We start from the raw sequence: 15,955 nt of genomic DNA, 5'->3' as shown, positions 1-15,955 counted from the left end.
AATAAAAGTTACTTAAATCTTGGTTCAAGTACTGACTTCAGTATAAGTAGTGCTGAAGGTCATGTGCTTTTTTATAGCCTGGAAACAACGAGGTCCAATAAAAGGGGGAAACAAGTGGAATTTTTGATGTCCCCACATGTCATATTTTTGTAACTTTAGGACAGGTTTCAGTGTCCTCTTTCTTGCAGTTTTTGATCTTCCAAAGTTATGGTCTTGTTTCCACTCACTTTCGTTCTTCCATTCCCAATTTTTGGGCCCTTCTTGGTCCAAGCAATATCCAGAGCATGCACCCTGCTGCCTTCAACTCCCTTGTACATGAGAGCTTTGGCAGTCCACAGGGACTCTGTGGATGCAGAGGAGGAAAGGACCTTGCCTGCAGCAGCTCTCACTGCTCCACACCACCTCTCAGTGCAGTGGTGGGGGGCTGTTCATCTCAGCCAGATTTAGAATCTGGCTGCTTTTCAAAGCTGCCATGACTGAGAGTAAGAAGCACTAACTGCAGCTGGGTTGTACTGTGGGCACGGCTACCCAGCCATGGGCAGGGCCAGCTGCAGTGGCCATTGGGGTCTCAGCTCAAACCACCCTGCTGTGTGAAGTCTGGTTCATGAGCAGTTGTGGCACACATGCCCCAGAGCAGCACCTTCCAGCAAGGGGAAATGCTGGAGAGAATGGGTTAGTAACCCCCAAAGAAATCTGGGACACAAGAGCGTTACCCTGCAGCTGCTGCACTGCAAAATGCAGTACACAGGAGATCTCTGTACCACTGAACTCTAGTGAACTCTAGCAAAGTGTCTGTCCTTTGTCCCTCCTGTGACTGACCTAATACAATATTGTATTTTCCTTTCCTTTTACAGTGAATGACAGGAAGTATAATGGTGGGTTGCTTGAGTTCTGCATTTATTTCTTAGCAAAGGCATAGATGAAGTTTTGATTTTTAATGAGTGATCTCAATAGGAATGCACTTCGTGATGATCCACTGAGATGCATGAAATTACTTTCCACAGTATCCCCAATATCAGTTAATTTACAGGCTCTTCTTTTGAAAGCGTTTACAGAGTGTGATCAAACAGTACATTTTGGGCAGTTGTTTGGTGTTAAAAAAAAAAGTTGATGAAAAGAATATGTTTCCAAATGAGATAATAATGGAGGGTCAGAAAGAACTGTAGCTAGACTGACTGCCAGTATTAAAATGGAAAGCAGAACAGTGAATTTGTTGCCTAAAATTTGCTTTATTGGTAGCCTCAGCAATAATCTAAGGGCTACTGGAAAACTTGAGGGATAGGAGTATGTGCAGGGCTGGTTCTCAGTAAAGTAACTGTGACATTTAGTAATTGAAAGCAATGAATCATGAAACTGGAAGTCTGGAACCAGAGGTGCTGAAGGTTTACTAATAATTTGTTAATTTAATTTTAGGATCAGTATTAATTGCTCATAATCTTGAATCTTTGGGAGTTTCTGGAGTCCCAAATAGTCTTGTCAGTCATTTTGAAGGGGTGGATTAGTCAGGCCATAGAGCGCAACACAGTGTAGTCAAGTCTTTTATTGACTTGTAAGTTTGAAAAAAGGTATCCAAAGTTTTTTTACGGTATTGCATCATGTTATTAAATTGAGTGATAGTGCAGTTTTTCCAGGGACTCTTAGTTTTAGAGTTTTTGCAGAGACTCTTGTTTTCATTTTTTTTTCTGTAGTAGTATCATTTGAAATAAATCATATTTCCAGGAGTTTAGAAATTCAGAATAATGTAAATCAAAACCTTAAACACAGCAATAGAAATGTTATAAGAGCCCTAAAATGTATTGTATGTGCTATTTCATAGGTTAAAATAGCAGGTGCCAGTGAATGCTTTCAATGTTAAATATATACAGGGTAAGATTACAAAGTGTTCACTCCTACACATTTTGTTGAAATAAAAACTAGTGTGATGGGGAAATTCTTTCCCATGTTCTTGGAGGGAAAATAGAGATTGGTCCCTTGAAAAGAAGAATTTGTAAAAGGTCAGAAAGGGCAGATTGCGTAGTGCTTAACACCTTGTGTGCGCACTTGTGCTTGTGATGCAACTACGTAAATGCACAGGATCCTTCTAATGTGGCTGCTGGCGTCAGAGGAAAGCTTCTAGAAAACACTTGAGGCACTCCTAGGGAGGAATTTGCAGTTCTGCTGTCCACTGTCCCTAGGCAGCCTTCCCAGGCACTCCAAACTGCATGGAGAGTGTCTGCTTTCACAGCTCACCTTGCACACCCTGCGTGTTCCTGAACAGACGGTTACTTTTAATCATCTCTGTAATAATAATCAACTGTTGTTTTGAATTTGACAGTAACAGGAGAATGAATTAACAGTACCAAGCTGTATGAGCAAGTAACTATCCTGGGCCAAATTATGCTGTCTTTCTTAGCAATAATCCTCCAGAATGCCTCTGTCAGAGAGAGGGAAATGAATGCAAATGTAGCCTGTAGTTTCATCCTGACTTACGGACTTTTGCAACCATTGGAAGTAACATTCAACAGCAATGCAATGGTTATAGCATGGTTAGCAAAGGAAATCTTGTCCAACATAATTTTCCAAGTGCTCTTCTGAAGTCTTTAAAAATCATTTTTATTGAGGTTATTTTTACTGTTTGTTAAAGCAAACTATAGTCAAATTCCTGGACCCATGAGGTCAGACAGTAAATTCTTGTTGGCTTCAAATGGGTGAGGATCTCTCTGCTCAGATTTTCTGAAACCTGATTCTGGCTGAAGTCCTTCCTGCCTTGGACAACTCCCCTTTTGTGGACATGTGCTAAGAGGACCTGCACGTCAAGCCAAGTATCAGATAGCGAAGTCACTGTTGCTGCTTAACATAGCCCTCCAGAGCTTGCCCCGGGGCAGAGGACTGCCTTCTAGGAGTGGGATTTCACACCCTGCCAGTGGAATTACCTTACCTGGCCAGAGGGCTGGGAGCTATCTGCGCCAGAGAAAGTGCCGTCAAGAGTTTCAGTGGGAAGCAGAGTTTGGAAACTCCTGTCTGAGAACAGGCATGAGGGAGGGAGTACCTTTTCCTCCCAGAGGATGGTAAGTGGCTTTCAGAAAGCCTTTCTTCTTCACTTACTGCAGCCTGCCAAAACAAACCAGCATGCTTGGCTCTGCTGAATGATGTGTAGCACTGCACACAGATTGCACGGTTAGAGACCACTTTGCTTACAGATCCAGGAGACTCCTCCTGCTGCCTTTTTTTATTTAATTGTACTTTGTGTTAGCTTAAGATCACTTTGCTATAGCCTCACTTCAGCTGTTGGGCTTTTATTTTATCTATGTTATGCAGTTCTGACAAAGAAAAGGATATTTTTATACAACAGCCATGATGTGTAATGTAGTTTTTCCCCATTCTTCAAGAGTCAGCCCTTCTTCTCATCCAGCAGGAAAGGGAGATGCTCATGAGGGCCAGAAGCAAACAGCATCTTCCTGAGGCCCATAACCTATGTTATTTCAGCGCAAGAAGTGGGAACTTACACTACTTGGAAAAAATTATGAAAACACAACAGAATCATGGGGCTCTCCTATTGCCCAGAGCTTCCAATTTCACATCAAATAAACCAACAGCATTAAAACAAGGCAAGCAAAGAATTTAACAGCCAAGATGTCATGAGGAGAAACAGCTGAAGGGTATATGCTGTTGTCTAAAGCCCTCATGTAAACTATAGTGGAAGATATTTTTTAGGTCATTAAAAGTTCATACACCATAAAAGAACACCCTGCTCACAGATGTGTCCAGAGCATGAAATATCATGTGGTCATGTCAAATGTTAGAAAGGGTTCCTCAAAAATGAATGAAAATTGTCAACATTTTCAAACTTAGTGACTATTTATAGACCTGTGTACAATATTTCAGATATTTCTTCTCCCATGTGGCATTTTTAGCAGCACATAGGTTCACAGGCACTCGTGAAAAATTATAATCACCTTCAATGACAGGATTCCTGAAGCACCTCTTAGCACTGGGACTTAGCACAGATTTATCCTTCTACCACACTTCACCCCAGTGGCCTGACTTTGGAGGAGCAGAGTTGCTCCTGGCACTTGCTCTGCTCTTGTCTCCTTCCTGCCCAGTGTTCAGGGCTAAGGTTACCTAGGGCATAACTCGAGACAAGGGGATATGTGTGGGACTTATGTAGCACAAAATGTCTTTTTACTAAGAGAGAGCATTATCCTTCCATGTATTTATGCAGCTATTTATGTAACATGTGAATAAGTAAAATTTTTCACAGCTAACAAAGAGAGTCCCAGACCTGGTGCTGAGGATGTTTCACTCTATATTTTTAGTTCTGCTCATGGATTTTTCTTTTCACCACCATCATGTTTTTCATTTGGAAAGGCTATGCTACATGGGATCATTTGGTTTGTATGTAACTTATAGGTATCACAATGTCTTTTTTCAGTGTCATTCATGAGTTCAGGAACTTGCACAGCCGTGCTTGGGACCTGTCCTGATGCACTTTGCCTGATGCTCCTTATAGTAATAGTCCAGTTCCTGAAGGGCCCAAGAGTCTGACCTCATGGTGTGGATATTCATCCATGAAAAGATACAAGATGTTTTCTACACCTGGTGAACACAGCTAGCATGTGTGTAAAGTTGTGTCCATCAGCAGCTGCTTAATTTTATCACTGGATAATATTTTATTCTTTTTCTATCTGTAACTATGACTCTCTCTGCCAAACCAAACTATCCTGCTTAGTTAAGGACAAGGAAAGAAACATGTTCATTTACATTTCTCTTTCTTCCTTCAAACACCCATGTTTTGAGCACTTTAGTGGAAGTGCTGGTGCAGTGTGTCATGACACAGTGAGGGCCAGCAGCATCCAGCAGTCAGGGGTGGGGGTGCCCAGGGCTGGGGCAATAGAAAACAGCAAGAGTCCTCTGTGACACCAGGGGCTTCCTGGCAGTGTGAGTCACTGTCTGTTCCCCAAAGCCTGTTCTGAGTTTTCCCTGGGATTATGTGCTTTTCCCAGTAACTTCTGATGTGGCAGAGAGCTATGGCATGTACTGACCGCTGGCTTCTAGTCATGGCCTCTAAGGGCGATTGAACTGGACATGTTCTGCCCATCAAACCTCTGCTCCAAGACAGCTCTGTGGTCTAGCTCTGGGCAATCTAATTTAAGCAATACATGTATTTGGAAACCATTGGGATTTCTAATTATCTTTCTGGAATAATATGAAATTTCAAACTGATGAGATATGAGATCAGGCCCACTGCTAATGTAGGAACACACAAAAGTGTACCATTTTCACTTTGCAGAGAAAAAGTCTAGCTTGTTTCTTTGACCTTCATAAAGCATTAAAATACCCACAAGAAGAGATTTTTTTTTTTTTTACTTTGAAAGATTTTAATTTTGCATTGTTTTGAGGATATGTGAAGCTGTTTTATCTTAGTTGAAGGTGGGTTTATAACATTACTTCTTGTTCCATGGCACCACCAACATAGAACCCAAGAGTACATAAAATATCTTAATAATATTTACTTCCAGTGTTTTAGGAATAAAAAATATCAGAAAACTGAGAGAAAATAGTAAAAGTAAGGTGGAAACATAGACTGGTGTCTTCTAAAGATTGCAAAGTTGGTGATTAAAACTGTATGGAAAAGCTCAGTTTTGTATAGTGGAAGGAGTTTCTTACTTTTTATTGTTGATGTTCAAGTTTGGTACAAGCATTTGCTTTGAAGAAGATTTTTGAAGGAAAACTAGAGGCTGATGACTAATCAAAGGGTGAGTGTGTTTACCAAGAATTTGTCAGCCATCCTGGTTTACTCTTGCACTCAGTCACATTCAGGTGAGAGAATTTATCCAACCACCCTATATTCCTGAATGTTTCCTACACATCCAGTCATCACACAGCTTTTACTGCCTGCTTAGGAGCAAGGAATTGAGCCTACCTCCAGCACCTTCTTGGTGAATGTCCAAACTTCTGGGCCTTTGCCTGGTGTTTTTCTTCACTCTCTTGCTCTATCTGATTTAAAATAAAAAAAAAATTATAAAAGGTGTCTTATACCTTGAATAATTTAATGATTAAAAATTCCTTCAAAACAAAAATTGATGTGCAATCGGCAAATTTTGTAATCCAAAGAATATTATGGGACATACTACCTGATACACATCCTGGAGTCTCCAGGAGGTCCCTTCTTGCAATCCTAACTTTAGTTTCTGGCTCTTTCTTCCTTCTTCAGTAAGAACAGGCTTTGGGCCAAGACTCTTTGGTCAGAACCAAGTTTTCCTCTCCTGTGCTCTTTCTTGCTGACTGCTACCACAAGTGCTGATGCATTTTTTGCCTGTCTGTGTACATCCACATGTGCAGCCAAGCTCTGACATGCTGCAGTATGTTTACTATTCCTCAAGCATGCTGGGATCTTTCCCAGGAGAGCTGTATAGCTGTAAAATGTTTTGAATGCTCTACTTTTTTTCCATAAATCAGGTTGTAACATCTTTTTTTTTTTTTTTTTTTGTGCCTCTCACACTGAGCAAATTCGTTGCTATGATGTAGCAGGGATATTAACAGTCTGGTGCATGACCAGAGGAGCAGACTAAAGCCAGAAAGGAGGGAGGATGTGAGAAAAATTGGTGTTAGAACTAAGTGTGAGTGCCATCAGTTCAGTCACTGGGAGGATTAGGCCTAAGACTGCAGTGTTAAACACTTTAGCTTTAAGCACCTTAGTAGCCCTACTGAAGTCATCGAGAGTTTTCACTGTGATTAAACAGCTGGGATGAGTCCTGGCCTGTGAGACGCAGTGCCTGTTATTTGTCTAGGACACACTGAAAATTTAGTTTACACTCTGGGACTTCCTATCATCGACATGCTTATTGTCATTTCTGTAGTTCATTGATCTGCAGGGGGGATTTCCTCTCAGGTCTGTCCTGCAGCTTCCAGTGGCCATGAAACTTTGTTCCTAATATTTTTATTTTGTTGCACTTAAACACTAAACAACTGGGCAAAACTATAAAAAAAAACCAAAACCTTACTGTTTAGACTTATTTTAATATTAAAGCTTTTTTTTTCCTCCAGGCCTTCCAACATCGTATGTGTTCACTTGATGTATTTTAGCACATGACTTTGCCCACCCCAGTTCTGCATGCTTCCCTGCACACACCATTACTCAATGCAGTTCTAGGGGAGGATTGTGCCAAGTGGACAGTGCACCTAAGATGCTGACAGGAAGGACTTAGACATCAAACAAAAATAGCATTAAAGAAATCCCAAGCAGACTTGAAAATCTGTGCCTGGGAAAGTGGGAAAATTCAAATTCTTCAAAATAAATGATTCACTAACCATAACAAAATACGATGGCCAGCATAAAAAGGGGATTTTGGAGTTGCCTGCTCTTGGGTGTATTTTAGGAGCTGTTTTGCAGGGGGTGGCAGAGTGTCTGTGTAACTGATACTTTCTACAACTCCATTTCTATCTTTGGGAAGTTGCAACTGGCATTTTAGAAACCAGCATGTCAAAATGCTGCTTCTGTCCCCTTGAATACCTCCTTGAATGCAGGAGATGAGTACCACGCGGCACCGTGCAGGCACGGCGCTGTGTAGCACGGTGGTGAGCGGGTGGCGTGGGTGTGACACTCTCACTGGGGCTGTCACGGGGCTGCGCGCGGGGCTTGTGACACTTGGTGGCTGGAGCACACCGCGTGCTGGCGGCTGGCACTGGCACACGCTCTGCCTCTGACGTGATGGGCTATACAGGAGAAGGTATTTCCCGGCGCCTGCCACCGGGAGAGGAAATCCTCAACATGCTCAAGCGCTGTTGTCGTCAAGCCTGGCGCAGAAGCCGCTGTGCTGGTGAATATTTGTGTAATGAATTGTGTGCAGACTGTGTCCCTGTCCTTCCCCACGGAGGAGGACCCAGCCAAGCTGAAGACACTGCTGTGTAAGTACTGACCCACCACTGGTGAGCAGAGGAAATCTGGGTCAGGCAGAGCCTCTCCAAAGATCTGTGAAGTGGAGCCGAGGGGTGGGAGGGGAGCACCTCTACTTCAAACAGGGAGTTTTGGACCAAGCCTGGGCACCCAAAGAAAGAAAGTCTCATGGCCATGGCAGATGCTGTGCCTCATGCCCACCTGCACCCCAGTAAACATTAGATCATGCCTGAAATGAAAGATAAGTATTCAATTAAAAGAGCAGGCATGGAAGAATTCCTGAAAAAATGGCTCAGCCATTCAGGAGGACACACTGCAGATAAGTTACCTCTGTAATTCAAAATTCATAAGAACATTCAAGGACAAAATCCATATTATAGTTTACTTACTCACAGTACTATCTAGTGTATAAGGTAAGCATGGCTTTGTGATAAAAGTATTTTATCCTGTTTTGCTTTCCCTTTTTTTTTTTTACAAAAAAATATAAATATTTTTGTATTCTATTAATTTTTCTGTTTGAGTACACAATTTTGTATTACTTTTTCAGGTAGGCTTTCTTAAATTTATTCCTTTTGCTTTGTTTTCTGCTATGAATCTGAACATTTGCTTAATCTATTATCAATAAATGCTAAATATGCTTCAAGCTGAACACAAAAACTACTGAGATCCAAGGAGGTTGGATCTATAAAGGATTCTGTAGGGGTTTCTAGGAAAACCAGGCTAGGGACTTGGTGTATGCCCATGCTTGCCATTCTAAGACTTGTGAATTAAAGGCATATGCATTATTAAATGCATTCAAATACTCTTAATAATAAAGATACAATTCCTTCATGAACAGCAAATTCTGCCAAAGGATTGCAGAATTGTCATGTTCATTTTCATGACAAGAGCAAAGATGTACCTGGAAAGCCCTTGTGAATGTATTGTGTGCATTTACTTACATACAAATCCTTAACTCTTGAGAAAAAAATGTGGAGACATTCAAGACATCACTTTAAATTTGCAAAGTGTTGAAAGGAAGTTTTCTGAGCTGCAGGTATAGAGTGATGTCCAAAACCAATGAGCCCTTTCAGAAGAGTTTACTATCAGTGATTTCTGTTCTAGTCTAAAGCCTCTGAAGACACATTTTCAATTGTGAACTCCCCACTGAACTCAAATGAAGTCACATTCTCAGCTTCAGAGGGGCTGTGACATGTACTTACAGCTAAACATATGCTAGCCTCCCCTTTTGGATCAGGATCACGTTCTCCAGTATTCCAAATGCATGAAAACATGGAGTTTCTTAACTCTTGTGCCTTCCAGTTAATGAAATATCACAGGGTAGGATAGGTTAATCCATATAATTTGCATGGAGTTCATTAAATCATTTTAACAAAATTTAACAGTTATATTTAGCTTGATACTCAGAAATGTTAACACCCTGCTTTTAATGTGACAGATTGGATTTGGAAAGCAATATAAAACGTGGGTTTCAGCATGTAGAATTTTTTATTTCCACAACTTAAGGATGTTGTTAAGATCCATGTGCCTTTTTAAGATCTATTCTACCATTTAAAATCCAACCAGTGCTAGAGAGCCAAAACCATTTATCTTTATTAGATTTTAGTGCTCTGGAGAAGTTAAAACTGGGATCTTCTATTGCCCTTTTTTTTCTTAAAGAAGTAGTTAGAAGTAAAGACTAACACTGTTTCTGTTGTTGGCATAGAGATTTTTATTCATAAAATTAAACTGTTTCAAATAGGAGTAGCTAACTTTGCAAAGAAAAAGCATATTTAATCTATGACCAAGACAATTATTTGTATGTTTTTTCCCTCTTTTTTTTTTTCTTCCTCCATCCACCTCCCCCAATAGGTGACGTGCATGCAGTGGTTGCAAGGGGACCATACAATGCTGGACATGATTGAAAAAAAGCGTTGCCTCTGCAAAGAGATAAAAGCTCGACAGAAATCAGAGAAAGGACTCTGCAAACAGGACAGCATGCCTATTTTGCCGAGTTGGAAAAAGAATGCTGGGACCAAGAAATACAGCCCTCCTCCTTATTCTAAACAACAAACTGTTTTCTGGGACACTGCAATTTGACAGGCCTGTGGAGGATGCCCTCTCCACTGTGTGGCACCAAGCACAGGTAGCCTGCTTTCTTTAAAAGGCAAAGGCTCTAACCGAAGACTTACCTGCAGGTGATGAACTTCCTAGGAAAAAACACACCAGTACGGTGCTCACCTTTCAATCAAGAGAGAGATTTAAGTTTCCGACTGAATTAAGGCATACATATTTATCCAGGATTTTTTTGAATCCAGAAGATATCAAAATGTAAATATTTCACCAATATATTGAAAACACCCAAACTAATACACTGTTTAAATATATATATATATATAAATTCAAAAATTTATGGAGAATTTTACTATATAATGTTACTGTTATACTGTTTTATTACCTATTTTCTATGTTCTATTCTACTGTTCACCCCCACCCCCGCCGCCACCATTTTATTTCTCTGACCTTCCTAGATGTGGCCTCTGTACAAAAGCATGTGGTTGTACGTGTTGTTGGAGAGGACAATGTACAAAACAACTCGGTGCTAGGGCTGTAGAAGATAACTAGAGTCGTCCTTGTTAGATGTCCTTAGCTTGTGGGGTGGGATGGACAAAGGAGAGAGTTCTGGTGGGAAACAGCAAACCTGCAAGCACTGAAAGTACAAGTGCTCAGTGCGGGTGCCCAAGTTGCATTTAAAATATTAATTGTTCTACATCTGTTTTCCCATAATGGTAACCAGATTAATTGTCCTTGGTTTTATATTAACCAGTTACTAAAATTATTTGCCAAGGAACTAAATTTTCAGCAGCACAGCCTGCGACAGAATCTCTTCCTTGATGACGTTCCATTGATTAGCAGAGACCATGGTTCACTGTGACTAAGCATTGTGCAGCCCTTGGCAGAGAGAGCCGGTGGCTCAGCGAGGTGAGGCAGTGCCACTGCAGCCGCCGTCCCTGTCCACATTTACCGATGGTCCAGAAAATAAAGGCGACAAAATATGTTTACATGTTCATTATTTTTAAATCCAGCAGCACATCCTTACTTACGCTGTGTCAGATTTCCTCGTGTTGTTTCCGTGGGCTGGATTTCAGACCCCTTGAAAGGCTGTTGGGAAATCCCTCTTGATTTCATGCCATTTTGAAGCAGAAGCCCACGTAATGCGTTCTCCCAGCTATGCCATTTCTTCTTCCTGGCTGCTTCTGGAATTGGCTTGCAATCCTGTATTATATTACACCCATTTTAACAGAATATTATGTCATGACCAAAGAATTATGACCTCCTGGTTTTAACGGGAGAAAGGGATGGCTTATACTGACTATGAGGGTGAAATCTGTGCGGTGAAATATCATCCAAAAGGATCTGTTGAGGACGAGGGAAAATTGTACTGCGATGGAGTAGGGTGAAAAAAAAAGATCTATGGCATATATTTTGTATATTAAAATTTCTATCTATGTGTCTGAAGTTTGGTAGTACGTAATTCCCTCTTTAAAACAATCATTTTAATGTTATATTCACCAAGAAGAAAAGGTGTGTTGTTTGAAACTTCTTGTTATATTGGCTTTTCTTTAAAATTATATTGACAGCATTGCCACAGCTGTAATTGCTGATCAAAAAAGACCAAAAATAACAAATTTTAGAAGGTTTTTGTAATCTATATTGCTAAAGTTTGAGTTTCAGTAATGTTTTATCAGTAGTAGTTTCTTTTCAGCCTCTGAAATAAAGTTTTTAAATATTTTATAACTAATTAACTAATGTATATTTTGATGTCCAAACTGAGATTTCTGTAAAAGATGAAGTGTGTGTTTATATGTGTGTATGTATATTAGCATTATTGTATATGTATATATGCATATGTGTACACACATATACGTGTATATATGCATGTATCTATATATCTACCCATAGATGTGTGCATACGTATATCTGCATATGTTAAACATTGGTGTGTTAGGAATATACAATGGTTGGAATAGGTACAGAGTTGGAATGCAGGTTTGAAGAACCCGTCACAGCCAAAATGACAGAAGACATGAAAAAAACCGGAGGCTGTGAGGGAATCTTTGAACACATTGCATCTAAAAAACACCATTTATTCTGCTTATTCTCTCTTTTTTAAAGAAAGAAAATTGCAGAAGAAAAACTCCAGAGATCTCACAAAGTTCCAGAATCTGCTGGAAAGAAGACGACTTGTTGATCATGAGAAATCTGTTGAGATAACAGGTTCATTATTCAGCAAGTTCATGGTTTGTCTTCCTTGTAATGTGGCAGGAGAAGAATTTCCCATATCCATGTGTGAAATACTTTGCTCAGCCCTTTCCCCCAGCTGCACAAAGTCACTGGTGACAAAACGCAAGCAGGCGTTCAGTCAGCTCTGCCAGTCCTTGTCCTCACTGGTTTCCTCCTGGAGCAGCTCCCTTAAAGCCGCGCTGCCAGAGCATCGCTGGCAGCGCAGACCCTGGGCACACCTGCTGGGGGAAGGCAGTGTCAGTGGGAACGGTTCTGTCCTTGCTAGTGTTTGTTCATATCGTGTCCTTTCCATATCGAGATGTAATAGGAATAATGATCAGGGAATTGAAGTGTTCTTGTCCTAGAGCAGACTTGCTTGTATACTTAGCCCACTGCAAACTCCTTGTTTTGCTTTTCTTGCTCAACACTGTTTATGTTGTCCTTCCTAAATAACTGCCCACGTGCTTCCAGATCTCCATTGTATCCCATGGAAACAATGGCTTTTTGTTTTAAAGTGCGACAACATGAAAAAGTAAAATATAACTTAGCACTTACCTTCAAAGCACTTTAGAAATGTGAAGTAAACCTCATGCTTGTGAGAGCCGTTTTACTGAGGAGGGACATGAGGCTCAGGCAGAGTAGTTTCCAAAGGTCAGGGACAGAGCCAGAGCAGGACACAGCCACTGCCCTGTCCCGTGACTGCTGGCCCACCCCAGGGCTCAAGTAAAAGGCACATCGTCCTGCCGAGAGCTGCCATCACAATGCTGTCAAACATTTCCTACATCACCTCTTGTCTCAGCAGCTTCTGTGTCACAGGGTGAATGACAGTGCTTACTTACACAGTCATTAAAGCTGTAGTCTGTATAAATATGCAATCTGTATATACATACAGATCACATATATACACACACTTATGGAGACTGTATATATGAAATTGTTTGGTATGCACTTATTTTGCTTTAAACTCCTGAAGTTAAACATTATAGTGTAGCAATTTGTGTAAGGTGCACTGTGATTTCAAGAAAGCACAGTAAAGTCACAGGTCTTGTTATTCTTGCACTAAAAATGTGTTTACGTATATTAGCCAATGTATGTCTACTTTATCGCTCCTTTTGACAAATTAAAGCAAATGGTATAAAATAGTATGGGGTTTTTTGGTTTGGGTTGTTTATTTTTAAGTGGACAATGGCACTATGTTTTTAAATGACAGGGTTTTTAAATAAAATGAAATCATTCTGTGTTCATTCCAATGTAATACATTTACCAATATCTTGAAACTGAATGTCATGTTGCTTTTTTTTATATTTCATTAGAAATTGTCAGGTATGTGCCTGAGATTGTGTAGGACTAAGGAGTAGCTAGAGGCTAACTGTAATCATATATTATTAGCCGTTTCTATATACACAGTATAAATACATATTAATTTTCTTTTCATTTTTGTACTTGATTTTTTTAGGTAAGATGTAATTAAATGTACTTTGATACTTCTGAAGTAATAAGATGTTGTTTGAAGATCAATTCTGCTTTCTTTAGTGCATTGACAATATTTTACAACAATTTAGTGCTTATTTATTTGTGCTCCGGTGTAATTATAATAAAAAGCAATAGTTTAAAATATTTGGCTGTTCATTTTCATTTGATAGTTTAAGTTTTAGAGACAGGTTATTCACTAGGGATTAGCCAGAGATTCTTAGGAAGAAAAGTCAAGTCATCGATGTATATTTATAGCATTCCCTAGGCACATTTTTAATCGTACCATTTGTTGGAGGAAATGAATTAATTGCTTTAATAGGTTAGTATTTGCAAGTCATGCCTCGTTGCATCAAATGCCATGAATGCCATCCTCAACTAAATCCTTAGGATTAGATTTCTCTGAAGAGCAGATAAATTTTTGTCTAAGCACCTTTCACAGTTTGGGATGACAGATGCTCACTTCAAAGACACCCCCTCAAAGGTCTCCATTTGCAGAATATCCCCAAATGTGAGAGGGACCTATCACAATCTCCATAAAGCTCTAAAAAATCTGCTCAAAAGTAAGCATAATCTTCCTGTTTCCAGACAAAAGCTTTAGTCTCATTAGGATGCAAAATCCAGATCTTGCAGAGGGATTCCACGCCTTTTTTTAAGAAGACATCCCCCCTAATATTTTTAAGAAGACATTTTGCAATTTAAAAATGTTTCCAAGAACAAGTAAGCAAGTAGTTAATAAAGAAGCCAGTAAGAAGGAGTAATGCTCTTGCTGTGGCACTGAGACCGTATTTCTCTCCTTTCATGAAAAAAAAAGGTGCCTCCAATATGCAAAAAAGTCTTATCCTTGTCTGTACAGATCTGCATGCAGAAGTGCGCAGGGCAGGGGGAAGTTTTGATTGTCTTCAGCAGGAGCTGCTTCTGGGACAGTTTGCAAATGATCCACAAGGTGCTTTCCAAGTGCTTCCCTGCCCTAGGAGTCACCTGCTCTCCCCAAAACACAGCCTCTCTCCTCAGCAGCAATCCCATTGACAAGGTCCATATGTAGGACAAAGAGCTTTGCTACCCCTTCATGCTCCCCTTCCTCTCCCCAGCCCTTGACAGGGATGTTCAGAGTGATCCATCCTCTGAAGCAAAGTCCAGCCTTTTTCTCACTGGCTCTATGTTTTGTATGAAGATCCCATATGGATGACTAGAAATTAACACTGTTTTACAGGGATTTCTCCAGCTCTAAAAGAGGAAAAAAGAATTTGTCCATTTGTCAGATTCACGTCTGTGCTCTTCAGTGGTATGGTTCACAAAGTCCTGTGTCCTAGCTCATTTCTAAAAGCTTGCCATGGTGACTTCCAACATTCACCTTACCACACATGAAATGCCTGACTACTTCTGGAGTCAGCAGCACCTGAACAGAGAAGGAATGAGATGGAAGCATTGCCAAATGCATCAGGGAGCATAAATATGGGGCAAAATCAGACATTTTCCTATTTGAAATATGTGCATTCTCTTTCTTTGCCACTGCAGAAACACTTTTTATATACTATTGTTTTTTAAACAGAGGTTTAATTTAAAAGGAGACAAGACCATAAAAAAGCAACAGTTGAGTTTTACACTAGTATTTTCTCTAAGTTTATTTAGAAGTGGAAAGGTGCCTGCAGTGCTCTATCTTGGGTCTCTGCTCCTTTTGCATTTTGAAAGCCATCACAATACCACTGGCTGGAGTTGCTGCTGTTTCTCCCCTGCAGTCACTCGGAGTGACCTCAGCCGGTGCCAGAGTGGCTGAGAAGCAATTAAAGCACAGAGGGGCTTGTCTTCCTTGGGAACAAGTAACCTGCCCTGAGCACAGCAGGGAAGTCAAGCAGCCCTTAGAGGGAAGATGGGCCAACATCTCTCAGATCTATGGCCAGCAGTCACAGAGCTGGCAAGGGAACTGCAGGAAACCAAATAAAATTTACAAAAAACAGAAGACAACTGAAAAGAAACACTGCTCAAAGGCAAGACTGAACACATTTGGCATTTATTTTCTAAACCTGCCAGCGTCTCTTTTATGGTGCTTTTTTCTTTTCCTTTAAAACAAGGTTACACATCTGTCACCTTTTAATTGAGATGTTTGGCACCGGGGTGGTTGGTAGTTTCAGTGTTTTCCCCACCTGTAGTATATTTTCATCTCCTTTTGTCTCCTTCTCTCTTTCTGTCTCAATCCTTTTATTCATGATGTGCTTTGGGAAACATATTTGTAGGTACAAGAGCTGTCATCTTTTTTTTTCCCATTAATATTCTCTACCTCCCCTATTCTCAGCTGGCTCTATGGCCTCTTAATCCTCATGAAAACATATGAGGAGAGCAGAAGGA

At 40.4% G+C, this 15,955-nt stretch overlaps 1 protein-coding gene across 1 annotated transcript in view; it reads left to right on the top strand.

Annotated features, from left to right (window-relative positions):
- Positions 1 to 9,969, top strand: part of NYAP2 (neuronal tyrosine-phosphorylated phosphoinositide-3-kinase adaptor 2) — a 123,775-nt gene extending 113,806 nt beyond the window's left edge. Inside the window, exon 6 of the mRNA XM_053952000.1 lies at positions 9,728 to 9,969. Within this exon, the coding sequence (XP_053807975.1) occupies positions 9,728 to 9,955 (228 nt within the window). The 3' untranslated portion in view covers positions 9,956 to 9,969. The remainder of the gene's footprint in view (positions 1 to 9,727) is intronic.
- Positions 9,970 to 15,955: the final 5,986 nt, after the last annotated feature.

Source organism: Vidua chalybeata, chromosome 10 (assembly GCF_026979565.1).
Source record: "Vidua chalybeata isolate OUT-0048 chromosome 10, bVidCha1 merged haplotype, whole genome shotgun sequence".
Lineage (NCBI taxonomy): Eukaryota > Metazoa > Chordata > Aves > Passeriformes > Viduidae > Vidua > Vidua chalybeata.
The sequence above is the reverse complement of the archived record's forward strand: the minus strand, read 5'-3'. Positions and strand labels throughout refer to the sequence as shown.